The sequence below is a fragment of the Acinonyx jubatus genome, chromosome A2 (assembly GCF_027475565.1).
Source record: "Acinonyx jubatus isolate Ajub_Pintada_27869175 chromosome A2, VMU_Ajub_asm_v1.0, whole genome shotgun sequence".
Lineage (NCBI taxonomy): Eukaryota > Metazoa > Chordata > Mammalia > Carnivora > Felidae > Acinonyx > Acinonyx jubatus.
The window spans coordinates 131,444,430-131,463,752 of record NC_069383.1 but is presented as its reverse complement, the minus strand read 5'-3'; the positions used below and the strand labels follow the sequence as shown (position 1 = coordinate 131,463,752).

Genomic DNA, 19,323 nt, shown 5'->3' with positions numbered 1-19,323 from the left:
TCTAATCTGCTCCCCAAAATGCTGGGCCCCCTTTCACCATTATGACAGGGCCTTTCAACGATCTATGCCTGCCAGGGCTGGGGTTTGTCCTTATAGTCAAACTTATAGGGGCCGAAACTCAGAAGGGTCCTCCTCTTGGTCTCTTGGTGTATTATTTGTTGTAAGTGACTTGAAATTTGAACGAGGGTCCCCGCATTTGTTTTGGCACCGGGTCCTGCAAATCAGGTAGCGAGTTCTGGTGCTTCCATTGATGAGGAGGGTACAGCAAACAAAATGACAGGAGGAGACTTAGGTTCTGGCCTCGACTGCGCCACCCCAATTTTATGCCTGAGGCAGGCCACTTCACACAGGGCTCTAAGTTCTGCAGGTGTGTATGATGTGCAGCCTATCTACACTTCAGAACCCCAAAGGACCACTAATACTCCATAATTCCAGGGATAACATGGCTTTAAACGCTACTAAACTCAAAGTAAGGTACAGTGACACTTAGAAAAACATCACAGGTAACTCCGATACATAATGAAATGGGGTTGTGGAGGAGCAGAGAATGTCCTGCACTGAGCAGGAAGAGCTGAGTACAAAGCCCTTTCCAGCTTTAAACAGAATGTTCTGAAAGGCAAAGCAATTGTTTTGATCACTCACCCGCACCTACGTTTACTAAATGCTGACGATGATAAATACTCACACTATCACAGAACCCTTTTTATTTCTCCTCAAAGTCATACCACAACCTAAAGAGATTATAAGAAGTTTAAAAAACAAAATGGCACATGGCCAAAGTGCACTGCTTCATCAGACTGTCAAAAATGAAATGTGATTTTCTTTTCTTGTAACACATACACAGAAAGTGACCAAAAGCATTCATATTACCTTGTTAACTTTCACACCTTCTTTTGGAGTTTGTTTTGTTGCTAGATTATACCCAATCATCTGTTTAGCCAGCTGGCCTACAACTTGAGGGCTAGGAGTGAAGGAAAAGGGAAAGAGAAAAAACAAAAATATTGTCTACGGTGAAAATTATTTTAAAGCAGAGTGCATATTATGTCCCCATGTCCACACTGCACAGGGTCCAGCTCCACCCTCACAGAGTCCACAAGGCTTTCTGCTAATGTACTAGGTACCTAGCAAGGTACCAGAGGCTCACTGAGAGCAATATATATGAGGGAGGGAGGGAGGGAGGGAGGGAGGGAGGGAGGGAGGGAAGGAAGGAAGGAAGGAAGGAAGGAAGGAAGGAAGGAAGGAAGGAAGGAAGGTTGAAAAAAGGGAAGGAAGAAGGAAGGAAAGAAAGGGAAGGAGGAAGAGAGGAAGGAAGGGAAGGGAAGGGAAGGGAAGGGAAGGGAAGGGAAGGGAAGGGAAAGGGGAGATTCTTGCTTCCCTCTGCTATCCTCTCTCCCCAAAATAAGTTACAGTCACAGTAGAAAGACAATACTGAAATGCACAACAGATTTAGATAAGAGCTGAATAACAAAAACTTGACTTGGGTAATGTGGGAAGTATTGGCCAATGAGGGCATAAGGGAAAGGCTATGATTCAAAGTAAATAATGAAAAGGTATGTGATGGAAGAGAGGCACAGGGGCAGTGCTGGCAGACACAAGAGATAGGCCATGATAAGGGAAGGTTCAGACTGTCAGACAGGAGGGACAAGTGAAGCCACTGGTAATGGGGAGCCACTTGCAGGCTCCAGAATAGGCAAGTGACAATATGGCGGCAGCATTTATTTTGTGTTATCATTTTCAACATTTATGATGGATCACTGACTGTCTAGGGCAGAAGGAGTGTCAGGTTTTTCACCAATTAGTGAGGAAAAAATCCTTTTATGGGAGAAAGAACGCTGGAGCATTGCCAGAGCCCTCCTCTACCTATAATTCATTTCCTCTACTTGCTACCTTCTGCTCCCACCCCATTCCAACCATTTTTCTCAATGCTCCCTTCAATCATGAGTAAGATCTTCCATTAATACTTAGCCAAAAGACAGAGAAGTAACACCTCCAGACTTACTCTTTTGTTAAATGAACGCCTCCCTTCAAACCGCTACTGAAGACACCTTTTCCTCTTCCTCCAGCTAAGATCTGGGCTTTCAAAACAATTTCTTTTGCATCTGAAAAAGAAAACCCAGAGTCAGTAGTGGGTTTTTCTGTTGTTGCTGTTTTGTTTTTGAGCAACAAGGAACGTGGAAATGCACCTAATTTCCAAAAGTGTTTGTAAAAGCTCTATTAAACCAACTTTGAAAATAAAGGCATAAAAAACGTCCAGAAAAAAAAACATCAATGCACCTAAATACAAAGTCTTTATCGAGGGCATTAATATATTTCCTACCAGTTTAATCTAATACTCAACCATCCCAAGAGAAAGCAAGGCATGTGTTCCCTTGCTCTTTTGAGTGTCAGAAGATGCTAAATAAATCCAGGCTGGAGGTATTAATTTTACTGTGTAATGACACTCCCATGTGGCTGAGGCACCAATCTGCCAGTCAGAAGAACTAACTACCTGTCAGCCGGCTGAGATGTCGAAGGGAAGACTGGATTACATAGGGGAGACGTTTAAGACAAGATGCAAAGAGAGCAGTTAATAACTGTATTCTTGGAAACCACCAGATTTCTGAGCAGTTGTTCTATATATTGATGGGACTGGATAAGGGAGGAGGAAATGGATTGAATCTGAAAGCAAGCAATATTTCTGAAATGGTGGCAGGGTAACAAAACATCCTGGAGGAAGGTGGCTGTGGAATTTTTGTTTCTCGACATACTCAAGGAACGGGGTGGGGGCAGGTACTGCCTGTTGTTGACCTGTTGACCTTTGAGACCTGAGTCATAAACTTCAAACATCTTCATGTGCCTGGCTTGAAAGCTGAATGCATGAAGCAGCCCAGTGACAGAAATAAGGTCTTGAGCAAAGAGGGACACTGCCCTCCCCAACCACAAAAGGAAAAAAACAAAACAGCCCTCAAATCAAACATGTTTCATAAACCAAATAGTACACATCTTCAGCCACAGCTGGCACCCTCTGTCTGTCGTTCCTCTTTGTCTAACATCAGAAAACTAAGTCAATCTTCTATAAGGCTCTAATAGCCTTCTGGTTTAACACACCAGGTTTAGAATCTGCAGACTGGGTTTCCATCAGGACTCTGTCCCTCATCCAGGTGACGACACCTGGCAAGTTACTAAATGTCTCTGAGACTCCGTTTATCCAACTGTGAAAAAATGATGAGGATTGGTTTAAGAATTAGACAATACATGTGAATACTTTATCCCAAGAGCCTGAAACTCATATGATTAATGGAAGGCTACTGCCATGACCATTTAGTTCATTTTAATACCTTTCCATCTTCTAAAGAATCAAAAGGATTATTTCCACTCAGGCAGATGTGGGCAAATAATAATAATAATAAGTTTGCTGGTGTCAGCCACCATTCATGGAAGGTGGAGGGCTCTGTAAGCGTTGGCTGTTTCAGTTATTTCTATTATTGTTCTTCTTACTCAAGACAAGCAGGCAAAGGTTCAAAGAGAAGGAGCCACAGAGGGTTTTATCATGAAGGCAACAAGGAGCTACAACAAGATTTGACATTATGACAGCACTGGGTAAGACAGCTACTCCAGCTGAGGTAGTCAGATTATGAAAGTTCTTGGTCTTTATTCATTGGTCTTCCCTTCCCCTAAATTTTCTTAACACTCAGAAAACCAGGCTTCACCTTCTCCCAGAAGCAAGCATGGCTCCTTCTCTGCTGCCCTCGATGTCCTCCTACACCTGTTGCTGCCCTAGATATGAACCATCACAACATCAGTCAAACCCATGTCTTAGGATAAACTGGCTCACATCAACCTGAGTAAAGAGCAAGTTGGGATGACAGCTCATTACCAGAAACTCACCAGGAAAGAAACCAAGTAAAACGAATTTATTTCGTATCTTGGCTATTGCGCCTAAGAACAGCAGTAAGAGCGCGGACTGTGGAGTTAAACAGACCTAAAATCTCTCACTCTGCCTATCACTTTCTTTGTAGACCGGAGGAGACTGGGGCTCAGAAAGGGAAAAGTGATATACCTGTCAGTAAAATGGCTATAATAATCTATAGTGTTAGGATGATGTGAAGAGTAAGTGAAATATAGTAGGTAAAGTGCTTATCTCAATGCCTGGCACATTAAAAAGAAGTCAAAATATGGTAACTATCATCGCTAATTATTTTTAGCAATTAACCAAAAAAATAAAGGTATATAGGAAGACATTTCCTATTTCTCTTTTGGAGCCATCAAATAGAAAAAATACGGTCTACTCAAATTTTTAATTGTGATCCCTTCAAATTATTTAAAAAGGATAACCAGCATTCCATTGCCATTATCAATTTTCACATGCTTGTCATCCAGAAGAAAGAGATGCTTTTCTCTAGATCTCCAGCAGCAACACTTGAAAGCCAGACAGAATACCTAATTGGGCATCGTTAATTGGCACTAGATATGCTTAATTAAATCAGCCTTAGGCACGAACCATCAAGACAAAGAAACTGTTGTAGCCTCAATGAAGTGGTTGTCAATTACATGTGTCACCATTTGACCACGTGTCAAAGGATTCCATGCCACCAAGCTGGTAGACCAAACAACCATTTTGGGCACTGTGAAGCCATACTGGGACAAATGGCAAAAGACAAAGGAAAAAACTGTATCCCATCTAGGTATGTCTCCTGCAACTTACACCCCAGGCCGAAAATAAGCTCACTAAAATCATCTCTTCTTATTAGATCTCAGATGTTAAATCAGTATAGTACATCAATAGCCTAAAAGAAAGCAAGTTTGTCTCATCTTGACTGCAACTCACGTGAAGTAATTTAATTCAGTTATTTATTTGGAGGGGAGAAAATTAAGCAGCCAAATCCTACTGAACAGTAGCTATTCTTCTCATCCAGTATTAACCAAGCTGATTCACACAGTCACTGTTTCCATTCTATTTAAAATAAATCTGATTTCGCCAAAGACACACATTTTTGGATTGCTTTTGGGTTTTCACGTCACTCTCCTAATCCCAAGCAAAATTACAGAAGAATATCTCAGACACAAAATCCAATGTTTGTCTACCATAAGATGATTTAACCATACTTTAGGGGTAACAAGCTAAAAAAAGAGATGGAGGGAGAAATAACATCTACTCTAATAGCTTTTATATGGAAACAGATTACACTTCTGTACTGATAACCATAGTACTGGACTCCGGGGTGGAAAATTCCAGGTATGTATAACTCCAAACTCCTTGTCCTTAACTACTACTCTTATATGCAGCAGCGTAAATGCGCAATGCATTCACTTTATTTTGTTCCCTTTCTGGTTAGTTTCTGATAATGAACAGTGCTCCCGACTAGGATTCCTCTTGGTTAGACGGAAACCAGTTTACTATGATTTATATATATTTTAGGAGAAAAAGCACTGTGACATATTTGACAAGCTTATAAATATGTAAGATTCTCAACTACCAAATCTCTTATGAGAACAATACTTATAGCCATATAGAAAGCACCCCCCCTCAAAAAAACCCCAAACCATGGTCTTGTTTGACTCTATCAGCCACATTAAAATAATACTTTTTCAAATATTTTCATTTCATTTCTTACAACAAGTTTCATTCTAATTACGATAACAAAGTTTTATGCCAATTTTTATGGTCCTATGCTGGAAAACAAACATTCTTAGAAGCATTATTAAATATACAAAGAAAAAAATTAAATTCATTAAGAAAAGCATAACCTAAAGAGAATAAATAAGAAATGTTTTCAATTAGACAAGCTTTGTAAAACTGGTTCACTGTGCTTTTTAGAGACAGCATTCTGAAAATACATTTATGCAAAAGAGTGCTTATAAGAAACAGTTCAGAACCATAATGCAAAAGGACCTAGTATATGTGTGAAAATGTTTATCAGGAATATCAGTAAGAATGTTATTTTCAGCTATCTATTTAAAATAGTTTAGTGAATTCAACATTGCTCTCTTCAAAAATATAACAGCTTCCGGGGCATGTGGGTGGCTCAGTCAGTTGAGCGTCCACTCTTGATTTCGGCTCAGGTCATGATTTCATGGGGTTTGTCAGTGGCAGCTCGGAGCTCAGGCACGGGGCTCTGCCCTGACAGGGTGGAGCCTGCTTGGGATTCTCTGTCTCCTTCTCTGTGCCCTTCTTTCCCAAAAATACATAAACATTAACAAAATATATAATAGCTTCCTAAATGCAAATGCAGCAGTATATACCTGGAAACTACTAAGGTAACCATCTATTTCAAGTCAATAACATTGGGTTTCTTGGGGGAACTGTGACTTCCATGGTTCACTGACTGGAGCAAAATTGGAATATCCAGTTTTCAGCACAATTGCATGGCATAATTTCCAGCACGGTGATCACCTTTCATGAGGTTTGATAGGATTCTTAATTGAGAAAGTTACAATGTATTTCAAATTGACCTATTACTGGAAGGCAAGAAGAAGGAGGAAGGTGATGCATGAAAAGAGCTGAAAGATATTACAGAAAGAGGAACCTTTATAAAGGACATACAATTATAGGGTGATAAGTGCCTAAGTGCCAATTTCCCAAAGAAAATGAGTTAACTTGTGTGACTTCATTATGACCCCAGAACCCAAACCTAAAATTGGAGAATTACCTATTTTCGATTATTATAATAGCTGCTGTAGATGGAGTCCCATTTCCTCAAGTTGTAATTAGGTCACTGGGAATGAGACAATATTGCAATGACTCTTTCCATATGCCCAATGTCATCTCTGAAACTAAAACAATTATTTCACCTTTCAACATGTCTGATGTGGGCTCGCCCAGTACTGGAACAGAAAATTTCAAACATGAAACACGTCAGAATAAACTATTTCATCACTGGTCACATCCATTGATTGAATTAGGATTACATATACTTGGCTCCCCACCAGACTGCTACCCAAGAAGATTTAAATTACACACACCTGAAATAGTCACTTTTAAAGTAAAAGATGGAACTAGAGCCATCTCTAGGACAAGGGTTTTGTGATACAAATTAGAAAGCTGTTTAGGGAGACATTATTTTACATTAAGAAATCCTTTACTGATAAAGCTTTTATGTAAGTTTTAAATCCTAAAGTTCCTATCAAACACAGTAGTCAATTAATTCCACTTTATCTAAAGTACTTCCTTCATCTGGATAGTGTAGGGGCATGATACTGCCATTTGGAACAGATTGTTGATTATAAAGGAGATAATTATATCATAAGACAACACACTTTTGCTTTCAAGTGAATAATAATAATTTTAGTTCCTATACAAATTCTTAAAGTTTGACATTGTATTTTCAGATTGCCAAACTTAAAAAATATTGTATATTTATTACATTATAGTTCTCATTAAAATCTCTAATGATAAACTAGCCTACTCTTCTGATCTTGTCACTGATGTTATTAATTATTTTCATAACCATTGACATAGACTTTGTTGGTGATAAAATTTTTAAAGCTAGATAAAAATTACTTCAGAAAGGCTCAATTCAGTTGTGGTATCTTACTATTTCTATAGCTTAAGACTACTAAAACAATCTTACATTTTGCCTATCAAATTAAAAGATATATATTTCTGTAAGAAACCTTTAGGGCAGAACCTCTTAACATTGATGGCAAAAAGACCACATTTATTTAGACACCTGTGTTATCAAAGAATCTCTAATATTATAAGATTGCAACCAGAGGACATGAAACAGATCTCCTGCAAATGAAGCTACCTGGAAAAAAAATGGCAACTTTTGAGGAAAAAAACAGTTTCTTCAGAAGAAGAAATTTCCAGATGAAATCTATACAGTGTTTTGTACAGATTATGGGACAAATTTATAATATACATTGGTAATAAAGATTTGTGTATAACATCTGCAGCTTCAACAGATCCTGAAAAAAGCCACAGAAGATTAAAAGCATTTATGAACCCCAACAGCATTTCTACACTATTTTGTGATGCACTTGAAGTGAAAGAAGGATAAAGGAAAACTAGTTATCAGAAACCATTTTGGGGGCAGCTGGCTGGCTCAGTCTGTGGAGCACATGACTCATGGAGTCTGAGCCCCAAGTTTGATGTAGAGATTACTTAAAAGAAAAGAAAAAAGAGAAGAGAAGAGAAGAGAAGAGAAGAGAAGAGAAGAGAGAGAAGAGAAGAAAAGAAAAGAAAAGAAAAGAAAAGAAAAGAAAAGAAAAGAAAAGAGAAAAGAAAGAAATCATCTTCTTTCTGATTTTCAAAGCAAAGATATGTTCAGTCAGGGTTCAATTAGGGAAGCAGAACCACTGAGTTATGAATAAGGGATTTATCACAGGAACAAAAAGCTGACAAAATTGGGGGAGATGCTGAGAAAGAAAAGGTCTGAAAGTGAGGGCTAGAGGATCACAGGGGTCACCAGTGAAAGAAAGCACACCCAGGAGCTGTAGGGTGGATACAGGCCTCATGATAGGTCTGGATCAATGTTCATCAGCAGGGTCAGAGGATGGGTATGGAACAGATAAGAGCAAGGATGAGCGGGACCACCTTGCCAGCATTTCTACATGTGTCCATCTGTCCATCACAGCGTAATGGTTGCATTCCAAATTCTGTGCAAACTTCTCATTTAGCCCACTCTAACCAGGAATTATACAGAAGGGGATTCTGGGAAATGTAGTTCTAGCTTAATCAGGCTTACACAGTAATAATTACCACAGATGGTAATAACAAGTGGAAGAGACCCCAAGTGTTGCAAATACAGAATTAACACCTCTAAACTTGGGGTGGCTTGAGAACCCCAGGGTTAGAGACCCCCTCTTGCAGCAGCAGACACCTGGAAGCTACCTTCGAATACAGACAAAAAACAAACCTCTTGTGGATCTTTAACCAGTGATGAACAAGAGGAGGGGGAAAGATGGTAATACTGAGAAATGATATAAATATAAACTGATATAATAAAATGAAGGTTTTACTTTCAGAAGCAACAGGAAGGACTATGGAATTTAAAATGTAACATACACATTGCCCACCTACACCTGTATTTACAGAAATATTTCACAGAAATATAACTAGCATTCTGAGATCTCCAACTTTCTTGATTAGAAAGGTTGTCTTCTATTTTGTCTGGGTACATAGATTTCTCCGGGGAGCCTTCCATTTGGTGAGAGGTGCCATGTGCTGCTGTCTGGATTCTGCTCTGCTGTCTGCTATCATTCTGCACCCCATGGTTACACCACAGCCAGTTCCTCTAGGTTTCTCCCCCGCTACCATCAAGGAGGATCTTTCACCTTCCCATGAACGCTCAAGGAGAGCAGCTGAGCCCCTAGTGACCCAGCTTTTCCCTTGGCAGGGCAGTCTCTATTCCTGACACACACTCTCTCTGGGGGAGAATGGTGCAGTCAGGCACCGCCACACCCTAAACCTGTGATGTCTGAGCCTTCTACACTGCCCAGTCACCTCCTTTCCTCACAAAGATGATCTCACAGAGCCCCTCCACTCTCTAACAAGCTCTGCTCCCAAGGGACCCCTTCTCTAGACAGGCCTAATGTATCTGATTTCCTAATCGGGGAGTGCACTCAAAATCCTTCTCAGACCTCTGAGCCCAATGCAAATCACTGGGTACCTGGTTCCATGCTCCGGAAAAAGTCACGGAAAAAGTCATGGTTAAAAAGCATCTGCAACGTTCTCAATTAGGAGGTCCACCTACCCAGGGCTCACAGAAAATTTGTGGGTAGAGCAATCCCACTTCTGTGAAAATCCACTACAGAAAGAAGGATTTTTCACTGCAGTGTAATTAGAATATTGAAACACTTGACGACAACCAAACTATCACTATGTGGACATTTGGGATTAGAAAAATAAATTTTATATAGCCACATAATGAAATAATACTATACTATAGGTCCATTGACAATGACTAAATACATCTTTATGTGTGAACTTGGGAATAAGCCCACATACACTATACACTCTAAACAGACCTTAATGATTAATATTTTTAAAAAATGAATACTCACATTTGTGACTAGTTATACACTCATAATGAAGTCTAAGTGAACATAATAACTGAACTGTTAACTGAGGTTATCTGAAGGGGCAAGCAGTGGCATCATGGGGGGAGCATTACATCTTTTCAGTACTGATTTACATTTTTTTTCCCCAATTATCGCATGTTGTACTAAAAATAAATAAAAAGAGTTTAAAATGTGAGATAAACACAGGAAGTTGTCCACAGTAGCTTGTCTTGAATATTTCAATGTTCCTCTCTGTATCAGCCTTTATAACTTTATCATATGGGGCAGGGATGTCATTTTTGCAGAGGCCTCCAGAAGACATCTTCAGAAAACACGGCTCAACATCTAACAACATGACCCCCTAAAGTGTCATGCAAGAAAAATGACAGTGGCAGGAAAATGTCCTGCCCGTTTTAAACAGCTACTGAGCACCTACTCTGTGGGAATTCAAAGATTTAAAAAAAAAAGTCAGAGTCCACGCCTTCAGAAACTTAAAACTTCCTGGACAGAAGAGATACAAACAAACAATTACTGAAAAATATTAACCCTGTAATAAATGTTAAGAACCCAGTGTAGTGAGCAGGGGAAATGGTGCCACGTTGAGTGAGGCAGGAGAGAACAGAAGAGCCATAAAGGAGGGCTGATCGATGTCACAAGGAAGAGACTTGTTTTCCAGACAGACAAGGCTGGGAAGAAAAGACCTAAAGGCACCCACAACGGACAAAGGCTACTTTGCTTTTCTGTCTGTATTGCTTGGCTTCTTGGTTATCTATTTAAATTAGAAATCATTATAGCACCGCCTCAAACAAACCAGTAAAGCATGCCAACATTCAGCACTGTAGGTCACTCACATTTGTTATTTCGGATCTTCAGAAAACTCTGTCCATATTAAAGTTTATTTCCCTATATTCAAGAACAGAAAATAAACAGAAAAACACATTTATGGCCTTTGTTAAATTTATTTTGCCCTAACTGCTTTTAAGATCTCCCATAATTTTATCACAGAGGTCTTAAAAAAAAACAAAAAAACAAAACCTGAAGCAGGTAAGCTAACTCTCAAACAGGGATCCTATGAAAGCTCCCAAGGGGTCGGTGAGATTCAAACTAAGCCGTTAACAGCAGCAATAATAAAGGATATGCCCACCCCTTCCCAACCTGCAAATAAACACATATTCCAGACTTAAAATCTGCTACAATCCAAGTACTGTAGTCACAGAATTCCGAACAACGGCTCAGTGGTGCTGCCGTAAGAAGGAACCCAGAAGGTTTTTCCTTCCCACGGTGGAGTGGTAAAGTGGTTTATGACACACTGGAGTTGAACAGAAGCCAGGAATGACACACGTCCAGAGAGATGGAGGGCCTCAGAACCACTTGCCCACGACACACACGTCTACTGAGGTCCAGAATAGTTTGTTATGTCGCTTCCAAACTACATGGAGTTTTAAATTGCAGCGTCTTGCTCTTTTATTGCCTGTCTGGATCCATTCATTGTGCCTGAAATCTCAGTCTATTGCTTGAATGTTAAACACAAAGAAGAGTTTAGGTTGCATCCTGGAGGGTGAAAGCACGCAGTTTCCAGGAACTGGGAAGGGTTCATATCGGGCTGACTTTCAAGGATTGTGAAGGCCTGAGAAATACTGTTTCCTTTCATGAGAGCTTTCTTTGGTTTCCTTCCTTTCTTCCTCCATCCTTTTCTCTTCCTCCTTTTGTCCCCCTATTCCTTGTGAATATGTCCAAGTTCCTCAAGCGCATGCTCAACTGTATCTGAGGTAACTGACTTCGTTCTGAACAGGTCCATCCGTTCAGTCAGAGAGATCAGCAATGACTTCAAATTCCACCTCCTATCACCTCCTCCTCAGAACCACTCCCCAATAAGGACTTATAACCTTAAATCCCTGTGAATTGGAGTGCTTGATATAGTAACCTGTCCTATGCCAGACCTCATAAATCACAAAACCTAGATCTATGTTCTTGGACTGTCTTCTTTTCTGATTATTTCTGAAACATTCAAGCTAAAACAGTCTCTTTGGATAGGACTTTCTCCATCTTTATAAACAAATGCCTGGTTTCACCAAGAATTCATAGCAGAGGGAGCCAGGCCAAGTGTCACAAATAGGAAATTAACAAATTAATAAGCTGCTATTCATTTTACTCCTGGGGAAAAATAGTAAGACTTTTGGAGTTGACTTTGGAATTGTAACACCCACAACAACACAGAAAAATACCCAAGAGCTAGCATCCATATCTGGTAAAACTCAAAGAAAATTCTGGCATGTTCTAAGTAGTTTTCCAATGGTATCAATGAAGCAGAGAAATTGAGTCCTGTTTCATACTTGACGAATCAAGCAGTCCAGTATGAAGATACCCTTGGAAATCCCAATCATTCCAAGACATCTACTCGGAAGACTGACATTTCATCACTGCAGCTGGAAAGCTAGCATCCAAGTCTACTCCTCCTACCCACTAACAGCTCATTCTCCTTTCAGAATGTGGCCAATATTTGTTCTATATCCCACACTTACCCTCAACACCATAGTTTTTTGTTTTTTTTTACTGTTTTCCACCCGACTTCAGAGCAGCACAATATCAGACATCCAGCAGTAAACAGCACATCCACAGAACTATCCGAAATTTTCTCCTCCCATCCCCCTACTGCTGTGTATTTAGACCCAGCTGCAGCCTCTTCCAGGTTCCTGACCCTTTCTCCTGGCCTCCCAGCGCCAGGTTGGAACAGGCTGTCATAATGCATAAACATGATTCGACTCTGGGAAGGGAGGGAGATCCTGACACCTTAGAAGAATTTCCCAGGACACAGGTCCTTAGAGCAAAAACAGGCTAAGCCCCCAAATAGGAGATGGCCTGGCCTCACACAAAGGGAGTAATTTTTACGATGAACTAAATTAATATCGACTCAGAAATGCCACAGTGTCTAACAGAGAAGATGCCACTTCTCTGAAACGCCTTCTAGTTTAAAGGAGATGCCAGGCCAAGGAGGAGCAACAGAGCCAGGGAAGCGTTCTGTCAAACCTAATGAAGCCACTCTCAGTTTTGCTAATCACATTCCTCACACCTCCACTTGTGTGGAAGTTTCCACTGAAGAACACACACAGCACGATGCAGAATGCGACTGCCTCATCCTCCTGAAAACGGCCACATAGTGGGCCCTCAGCATATGGTGGCACACAGTGCGACCTCAGCCTCTGGTCATTCATTTATAATCATCACTTCCTTGAATCTGTGAAATCATAACCATAGTGGTTGTTAGGAGCTTGCTATGGAATGAGATTTGTGCTAAGTGTACTCATTGTCCCTATTCAACAAATAATCCAACTGAGGTTTCGTTAGATGGAGTCACACAGCTAGCAAGAAGCAGTCAGAATTTTAAGCCAGAAAGATAATTCTAGAGACTGTGCTTTAACCCCTTCAGATACAGCCTCGTTACTGGGTTTGCCCCCCAAACATTTTATTATGACAATTTCCTATCACATAAAATATTTAAAAAAAAATTTTTTTTTCAACGTTTATTTTTTTGGGGACAGAGAGAGACAGAGCATGAACGGGGGAGGGGCAGAGAGAGAGGGAGACACAGAATCGGAAACAGGCTCCAGGCTGTGAGCCATCAGCCCAGAGCCTGACGCGGGGCTCGAACTCCCGGACCGCGAGATCGTGACCTGGCTGAAGTCGGAAGGTTAACCGACTGCGCCACCCAGGCGCCCCCACATAAAATATTTTAACACCAAGAAGTAAACATCCACATACTCACCATTGGATTCCTTAACTGCTCACATCTCACTACACTTGCTTTATCACACATCTCTCCATCATCAGAGCCACCTTATCTTTTACCTGCACTTGAAAGTTGCACACTTTAGTACAGTTACCCTTAAACTCTTCAGCACGCGTGTCAATAGCTAAAGTTTGATATTTGTTTATGGTTCTTTTTGCAGAGAGAGAAAATATACATGAAGTGAAATGTCCATATCTGAAGTGCACCATTCAGTAAATTTTGACAAATGCATATATCTATATGATTCAAATTCCAATCAAGAAATACATTACTACTGCTGAAAACATATTACAAGAGTGTCTTTAGGACAAAATATCTAAATAGAAGCACACTGACAATGGAGATCTTAAGTCTCTTAAGACTTTGCTAACTAATCATAGTAAAATACTGAATTCATACACCTCAGCACAAAGGTCAATGCCTGGCCTATCGTAGACACCCAACAGATCTGCGACTAGTCACGGCTGTGTAAAAAAGGAATCACCTCCTCCTACTACCACCTCCAAATCAGAACCTCGTTTGAAACGTTCCTAAATGAGTGATATGCAAAGTGCTGGTTTCAAAGGGGATTTCTTTTTAACCATGAACATATATAGCTTTTTGAAAACAACTATATTATTACGTGAATTTTTACAACAGTGATGTTTTATAAGCTCAGAGAAAACTACCCATAATAGCTGCACCAAAGGTGTTTCCTTGCCCCACACCGGTGCTGGTGTCTTGGTGTGGCTATTCCATTTTGAAAGGAGGGAATTCTCCTAAGGATACCTACACCTGAAAAGCCAGGATGATGCTTGGAGCCTTGGTCTGGTGCTTAAATGATGGAGTGATGAAAATGACAATCTCTAAGCCAAAGTTTTTCTGTACTGCCAATATCAACGTCACTTGCCTAAAGCTTAACATCATGGGACTCCAGACTTTTGATAAGCCTGCAATGTATTTGAAGGAAAACTACCGGAAAGTATTGAGAAAATTAAAAGACAAAACATACCTGTGTCACAAACTAGAGTACATTACCCTTTTGGAAACTTTAGAAAATACAGATATAAATGCCTAAAAATCTGAAATGATAAAAACCCCACATCATCAAAAGGTTATCTGTATGGGCTAAAGTTCAAATGATTTTTACTTCCTTCTTTATTTTTTTAAGGTTATTTATTTATTTTGAGAGAGAGAGAGAAAGTGTGGAGCCCATCTTGGGGCCCAAACCCACGAACCGTGAGATCATGACCTGAGCCAAAACCGAGGCAGATGCTCAACCCACTGAGCCACCCAGGTGCCCCATCTTACAACGAGTTCTTATGTCATTTATAATCAGAGAAAAACTATTTTCAGATAAAAAAAATTTTTATTTGACCTGGTAAGCACAGTAACAGTATTACTGTCAGATGAGGCCAGGGTAGGGGAAGAAGCGTGCTCTAACCCAAAATTTATAACATTAAATACAACATATATACTGAGGAGAGATTGGGAATAAAATATACCAAGGTATTAACTCTGACTAGAGGGGAGGATTATGGTTAACTTTTTCTTCTTTTTGACTACAAATCTGCTACAGGGAACATGTAGGATTTCTATAAATAGGAGAAAATAAAAGCTATTTTTTTAAGTTTTAATTTAAATTCAAGTTAGTTAGCATATAATGTAGTATTGGTTTCAGGAGAAGAACCCAGTGATTCATCACTTACATATAAAACCCAGTACTCATCCCAACAAGTGCCCTCCTTAATGCTCATCATCCATTTAGCCCATCCCCCGACCCAACACCCCTCCTGCAACTCTGTTTGTTCTCTATAGTTGAGAGTCTCTTAGGGTTTGCCTCTCTGTTTCTTTATTTTTCCTTCCCTTCCTCTATGTTCATCTGTTTTGTTTCTTAAGTCCCACATATAATAACAGCTATTTCTGAAATGAGCTTACTATGCATTAGATTTTCTCAGTGCCTAAGATGTACGCAGAACACTGCCATTCAGCTATACTGGCCTTACCACACCACTTCACTCCACGGGAGGATTGACTCACGGTGGAGGCTGGGGTAAACACTGCCACTTCTCAACGCTGCAGCTGACACTCTGGCACAAAGACAGTCACAGCATTGCGGGCCTGGGGGCCACATGTATCTCTGCTTGCCAGAATTAGCTGCACCTGGTCCAGGCAAGTAACGTAAGATTCATCCCGCTGAGACTCAGGACGAGTCACTGTGCCTCAAGTGCCAGGATCCTGAAGGGTGACAAAAGAGGGTGTGGCGCCCTCTGGAGATGCCCTCCAGCACCAACATTCTAAGGGGTACAGGCAGAATCCTTAAATCCTCTAGTGTCTACGTACATAAATGTACCATCCCTCTCAAGCCCCTCCTAACGAAGACAACACACTGGAGGTGATTAGAGTACAGTGGATAAGTTCATGGGTCAGAAGTTTTGGATCAGAACTCAGGCTTTGCCCCTTACTAGCCAGCCGAGTGACCTTGACTACAGAAGAGAGCCTCAATTTTCTCATCTGTGAGATAACGCTGATAAAATTAGCACTTACCTCACAGAGTTGCTATATGAAGGATAAATTAAGAAAAAGCTGCATGTAAATTATGTAAAATATTTAACACAATACAATGCTTGGCTTAAACTTACTCGTAGCATCCTTACTTGTATTGGCTTTTAATTACACTTACCTCTTAAATACCAAGTTCATGGCATATGATATCATAATGATAAATATGCTGTCCACTGGGCAAAATAATTTTCATAATAAACAATAAATCTGCTGCTACTGACTTTTGTAAGTATTAAGAACACATTCCGATACCTATGTCTTGTATTGTTTCCAATCATTCAGACAAGATAAATAAAATGTGCTCGTGGTTAATGAGAACATACAAGATCATATTAATTCAAAAAGGTCAGATGAGGGCACTTGAGTGGCTTAGACAGTTGAGTGTCCAACTCTTGATTTTGGCTTAGGTCATGATCCTAGGGTGGAGGGGTAGGGCCCCAAGTGGGGATCTGCACTGAGAGTGGAGCCCGCTTAGGATTTTCTCTCTCTACCCCCAACTCGCTCTCTCTCTCTCTCTCTCCAATAAAATTTTAAAAAGAGGCACGTGGGTGGCTCAGTCAGTTGAGTGTCCGTCTGATTTCAGCTCGTGTCATGATCTCACAGTTCATGGGTTCGAGCCCCATATTGGGCTCGCTGCTATCAGCACAAAGCTCAATTCAGATCCTCTGCTCCCAGTCTCTCTTCAAAAACAAAATAAAACAAAACGAAAACGAAAACGAAAGGTCAGATGCCTTCAAGAGCAGCCCAAACTCAATAGACATTTGGCACTGCCCTGCCACCACCGAGAGGCACCACCATTTTGTACGTAAAATAACTATCCCTGGATCCTAGACAGCATTTGCCTGCCACAGACACACACCATGTTTTTGTTTATGTTTGTATCGTTTGTTTAGTCCCAAGGTCTTCATGTTCCCTTACTTTTTGCCTGTCTCCCTTTTGATATATCTACGGCTGTTGCCTGGCGCGAATGGCCCTGGCTGTCCACCATGTTTCCTGGCAGAGAAGGCGTCACTCGACTCCATCTGGAGCTGCTCAACTTCAGGCCTCATTGGCAGGCTGAGGCTTGTACCAGCACAGGCCTCCCTCCCCCAACACCGAGGCTGGGACCACTCCAGTCCTGTGGCAGCCTGCAGAGGAGGGAAAGTGAGCTGGGAAGAAAGCTAGATGCTGGGTTGTCTGGTGTTTCGTACAGTGGCACTGGGATACAGGGCTATGCGTCCTCCAGTGTCCTCACGACTCTTAATACTGTTACTATGGCAGTTGGGGTTGTCGTTATGTGTTTTAAAGATACTTCATATTCAGCAATGACTTTGTCCCAAGAACTGTTCAAAGGACTTAATACAGCACATCTCATTTAATCTTCACATAAGCCCCCTGCTCTGCAGGTGATACTATTCCTAGAGATCAGGACACTGAAACTCAAAGTCAGTCCCTTGTCTAAGATGACATAGTGTAAATTCGAGCACAGGATGCAGCCAGGGCTGTAGCTCTACCCACACCACCTGAGGATGACTGTCCATTATCCTCAGCCATTCAACACTGTGGGAGTGAAAGAGGTTGGGAAAAGAGGGGGGTGACAGTGGTCAAAGAGAAGGCAAACTATCCACTTTCAAACTGGACCAGAATTCCTGATGATGACTTCCAGGGTAACTGGCTGCCAATTAAAATGGAAAAAAGATAATGGCCCAATAAAAGCATTAATAGCAAAAACCTCCCATTTTGAGCTAGGACAGGCTACACCCACCTAGTAGTTCACAAGGATTAACAGCTTCAAGGACAATTCCTTTTACTACCTACAAAATCAAATGTTTTTGTGACTTAACACACCTGATTATCTTGTAATAAAACAAAGCCCCCTCCATTGGTGTATTCTCTCAATACTTTTATTATGCCTGTTAAAAAAGAAAGCAATCTAAACTGATGGGGTACAAAAGTCACAGAGGAATTCTGTGAAGTCAAAGGCAATACCAGCCCCTACCTTCTTGGTGTTACTGTTACTAAAGACAGGAGTGTCTCCAACAGAGGGCTGCGAGAATGTCTGGGGTCTACTGTATAGTATTAGGGTTCCTGGATCTAAATTCAGGTTCAACAATTCTACTTAGCTGTGTAAAAATTTAAAAGTCAACCTCTCTAAACCTCCATTTTTTTCCACCTGTAAAATGAAGACGACAATAGTAAATACAAGTTATTGGGAGAATCCAAGGATGTGATCTACATATAGACTTTACACAATGCCTGGCAACGTAGCAGATAACCAAAGAATGTGAACTACTGTAGGCTTTAGGTCTTCAATCCTCTCTTTTCTTCCCAAACAATCCCTAAACAATCCATCAGCCTTCATATCTTCCTCTAACAAATGCCACTATTGTTTGAGCCCCTACTAAGGGACAGGCAAGGTACTGGGTAGTTTATGTCTGTTATGTCTAATCCTCTCAACAATCCCATAATTTAGAAATTATTGTCATCAGGGGCGCCTGGGTGGCTCAGTTGGTTGAGCTGTGACTTTGGCTCATGTCATGATCTCGCGGTTCTTGAGTTCAAGCCCCATATCAGACTCGCTGCTGTCAGCGCAGAGCCTGCTTCAGATCCTCTGTCCCCCTCTCTCTCTCTGCCCTTCTCCTGCTCATTTTCTCTCTCTCTCTCTCAAAAATAAAATAAGTAAACATTAAATAAATTATTGTCTCCAGCATATAGTTAAAACACGAGAGTTCAAAAGGCAACAAGTGACTTGAGATGTGTGACATCCGGCCAATGCTTTTTCTATTACACCTTCCAAGCCAACCAGGAGGGGTATGTGAATGTTATCTTGCCACCCAGGGCTTGCTGAGGGCTGACAGTTCCCTCAACCTCACAGTCCAGGTGGTCTCACCAGCAATCTGCTTTGGTGACCAGCCTGGCATTAGGGTCAACCAGCACTGCTTGTCCACTGCAGATTTGTGATTACAGACAACACAGCAGAGGAGTGTTCATTGAGTCGCTGTGTTTGGGAGAGGTAGGGGTGCTTTGTTGCA

At 40.9% G+C, this 19,323-nt stretch overlaps 1 protein-coding gene across 3 annotated transcripts in view; it reads right to left on the bottom strand.

Annotated features, from left to right (window-relative positions):
* The window catches only part of SUCLG2 (succinate-CoA ligase GDP-forming subunit beta), a 326,405-nt gene that overhangs the window by 193,609 nt on the left and 113,473 nt on the right, over positions 1-19,323 (bottom strand). For all 3 annotated transcript variants that reach the window (XM_027039196.2, XM_027039197.2, XM_027039195.2), the window contains exons 3-4: positions 2,000-2,099; positions 871-961 (exon numbers count right to left, since the gene is read on the bottom strand). In XM_027039196.2, the coding sequence (XP_026894997.1) occupies positions 871-961; positions 2,000-2,099 (191 nt within the window). The remainder of the gene's footprint in view (positions 1-870; positions 962-1,999; positions 2,100-19,323) is intronic.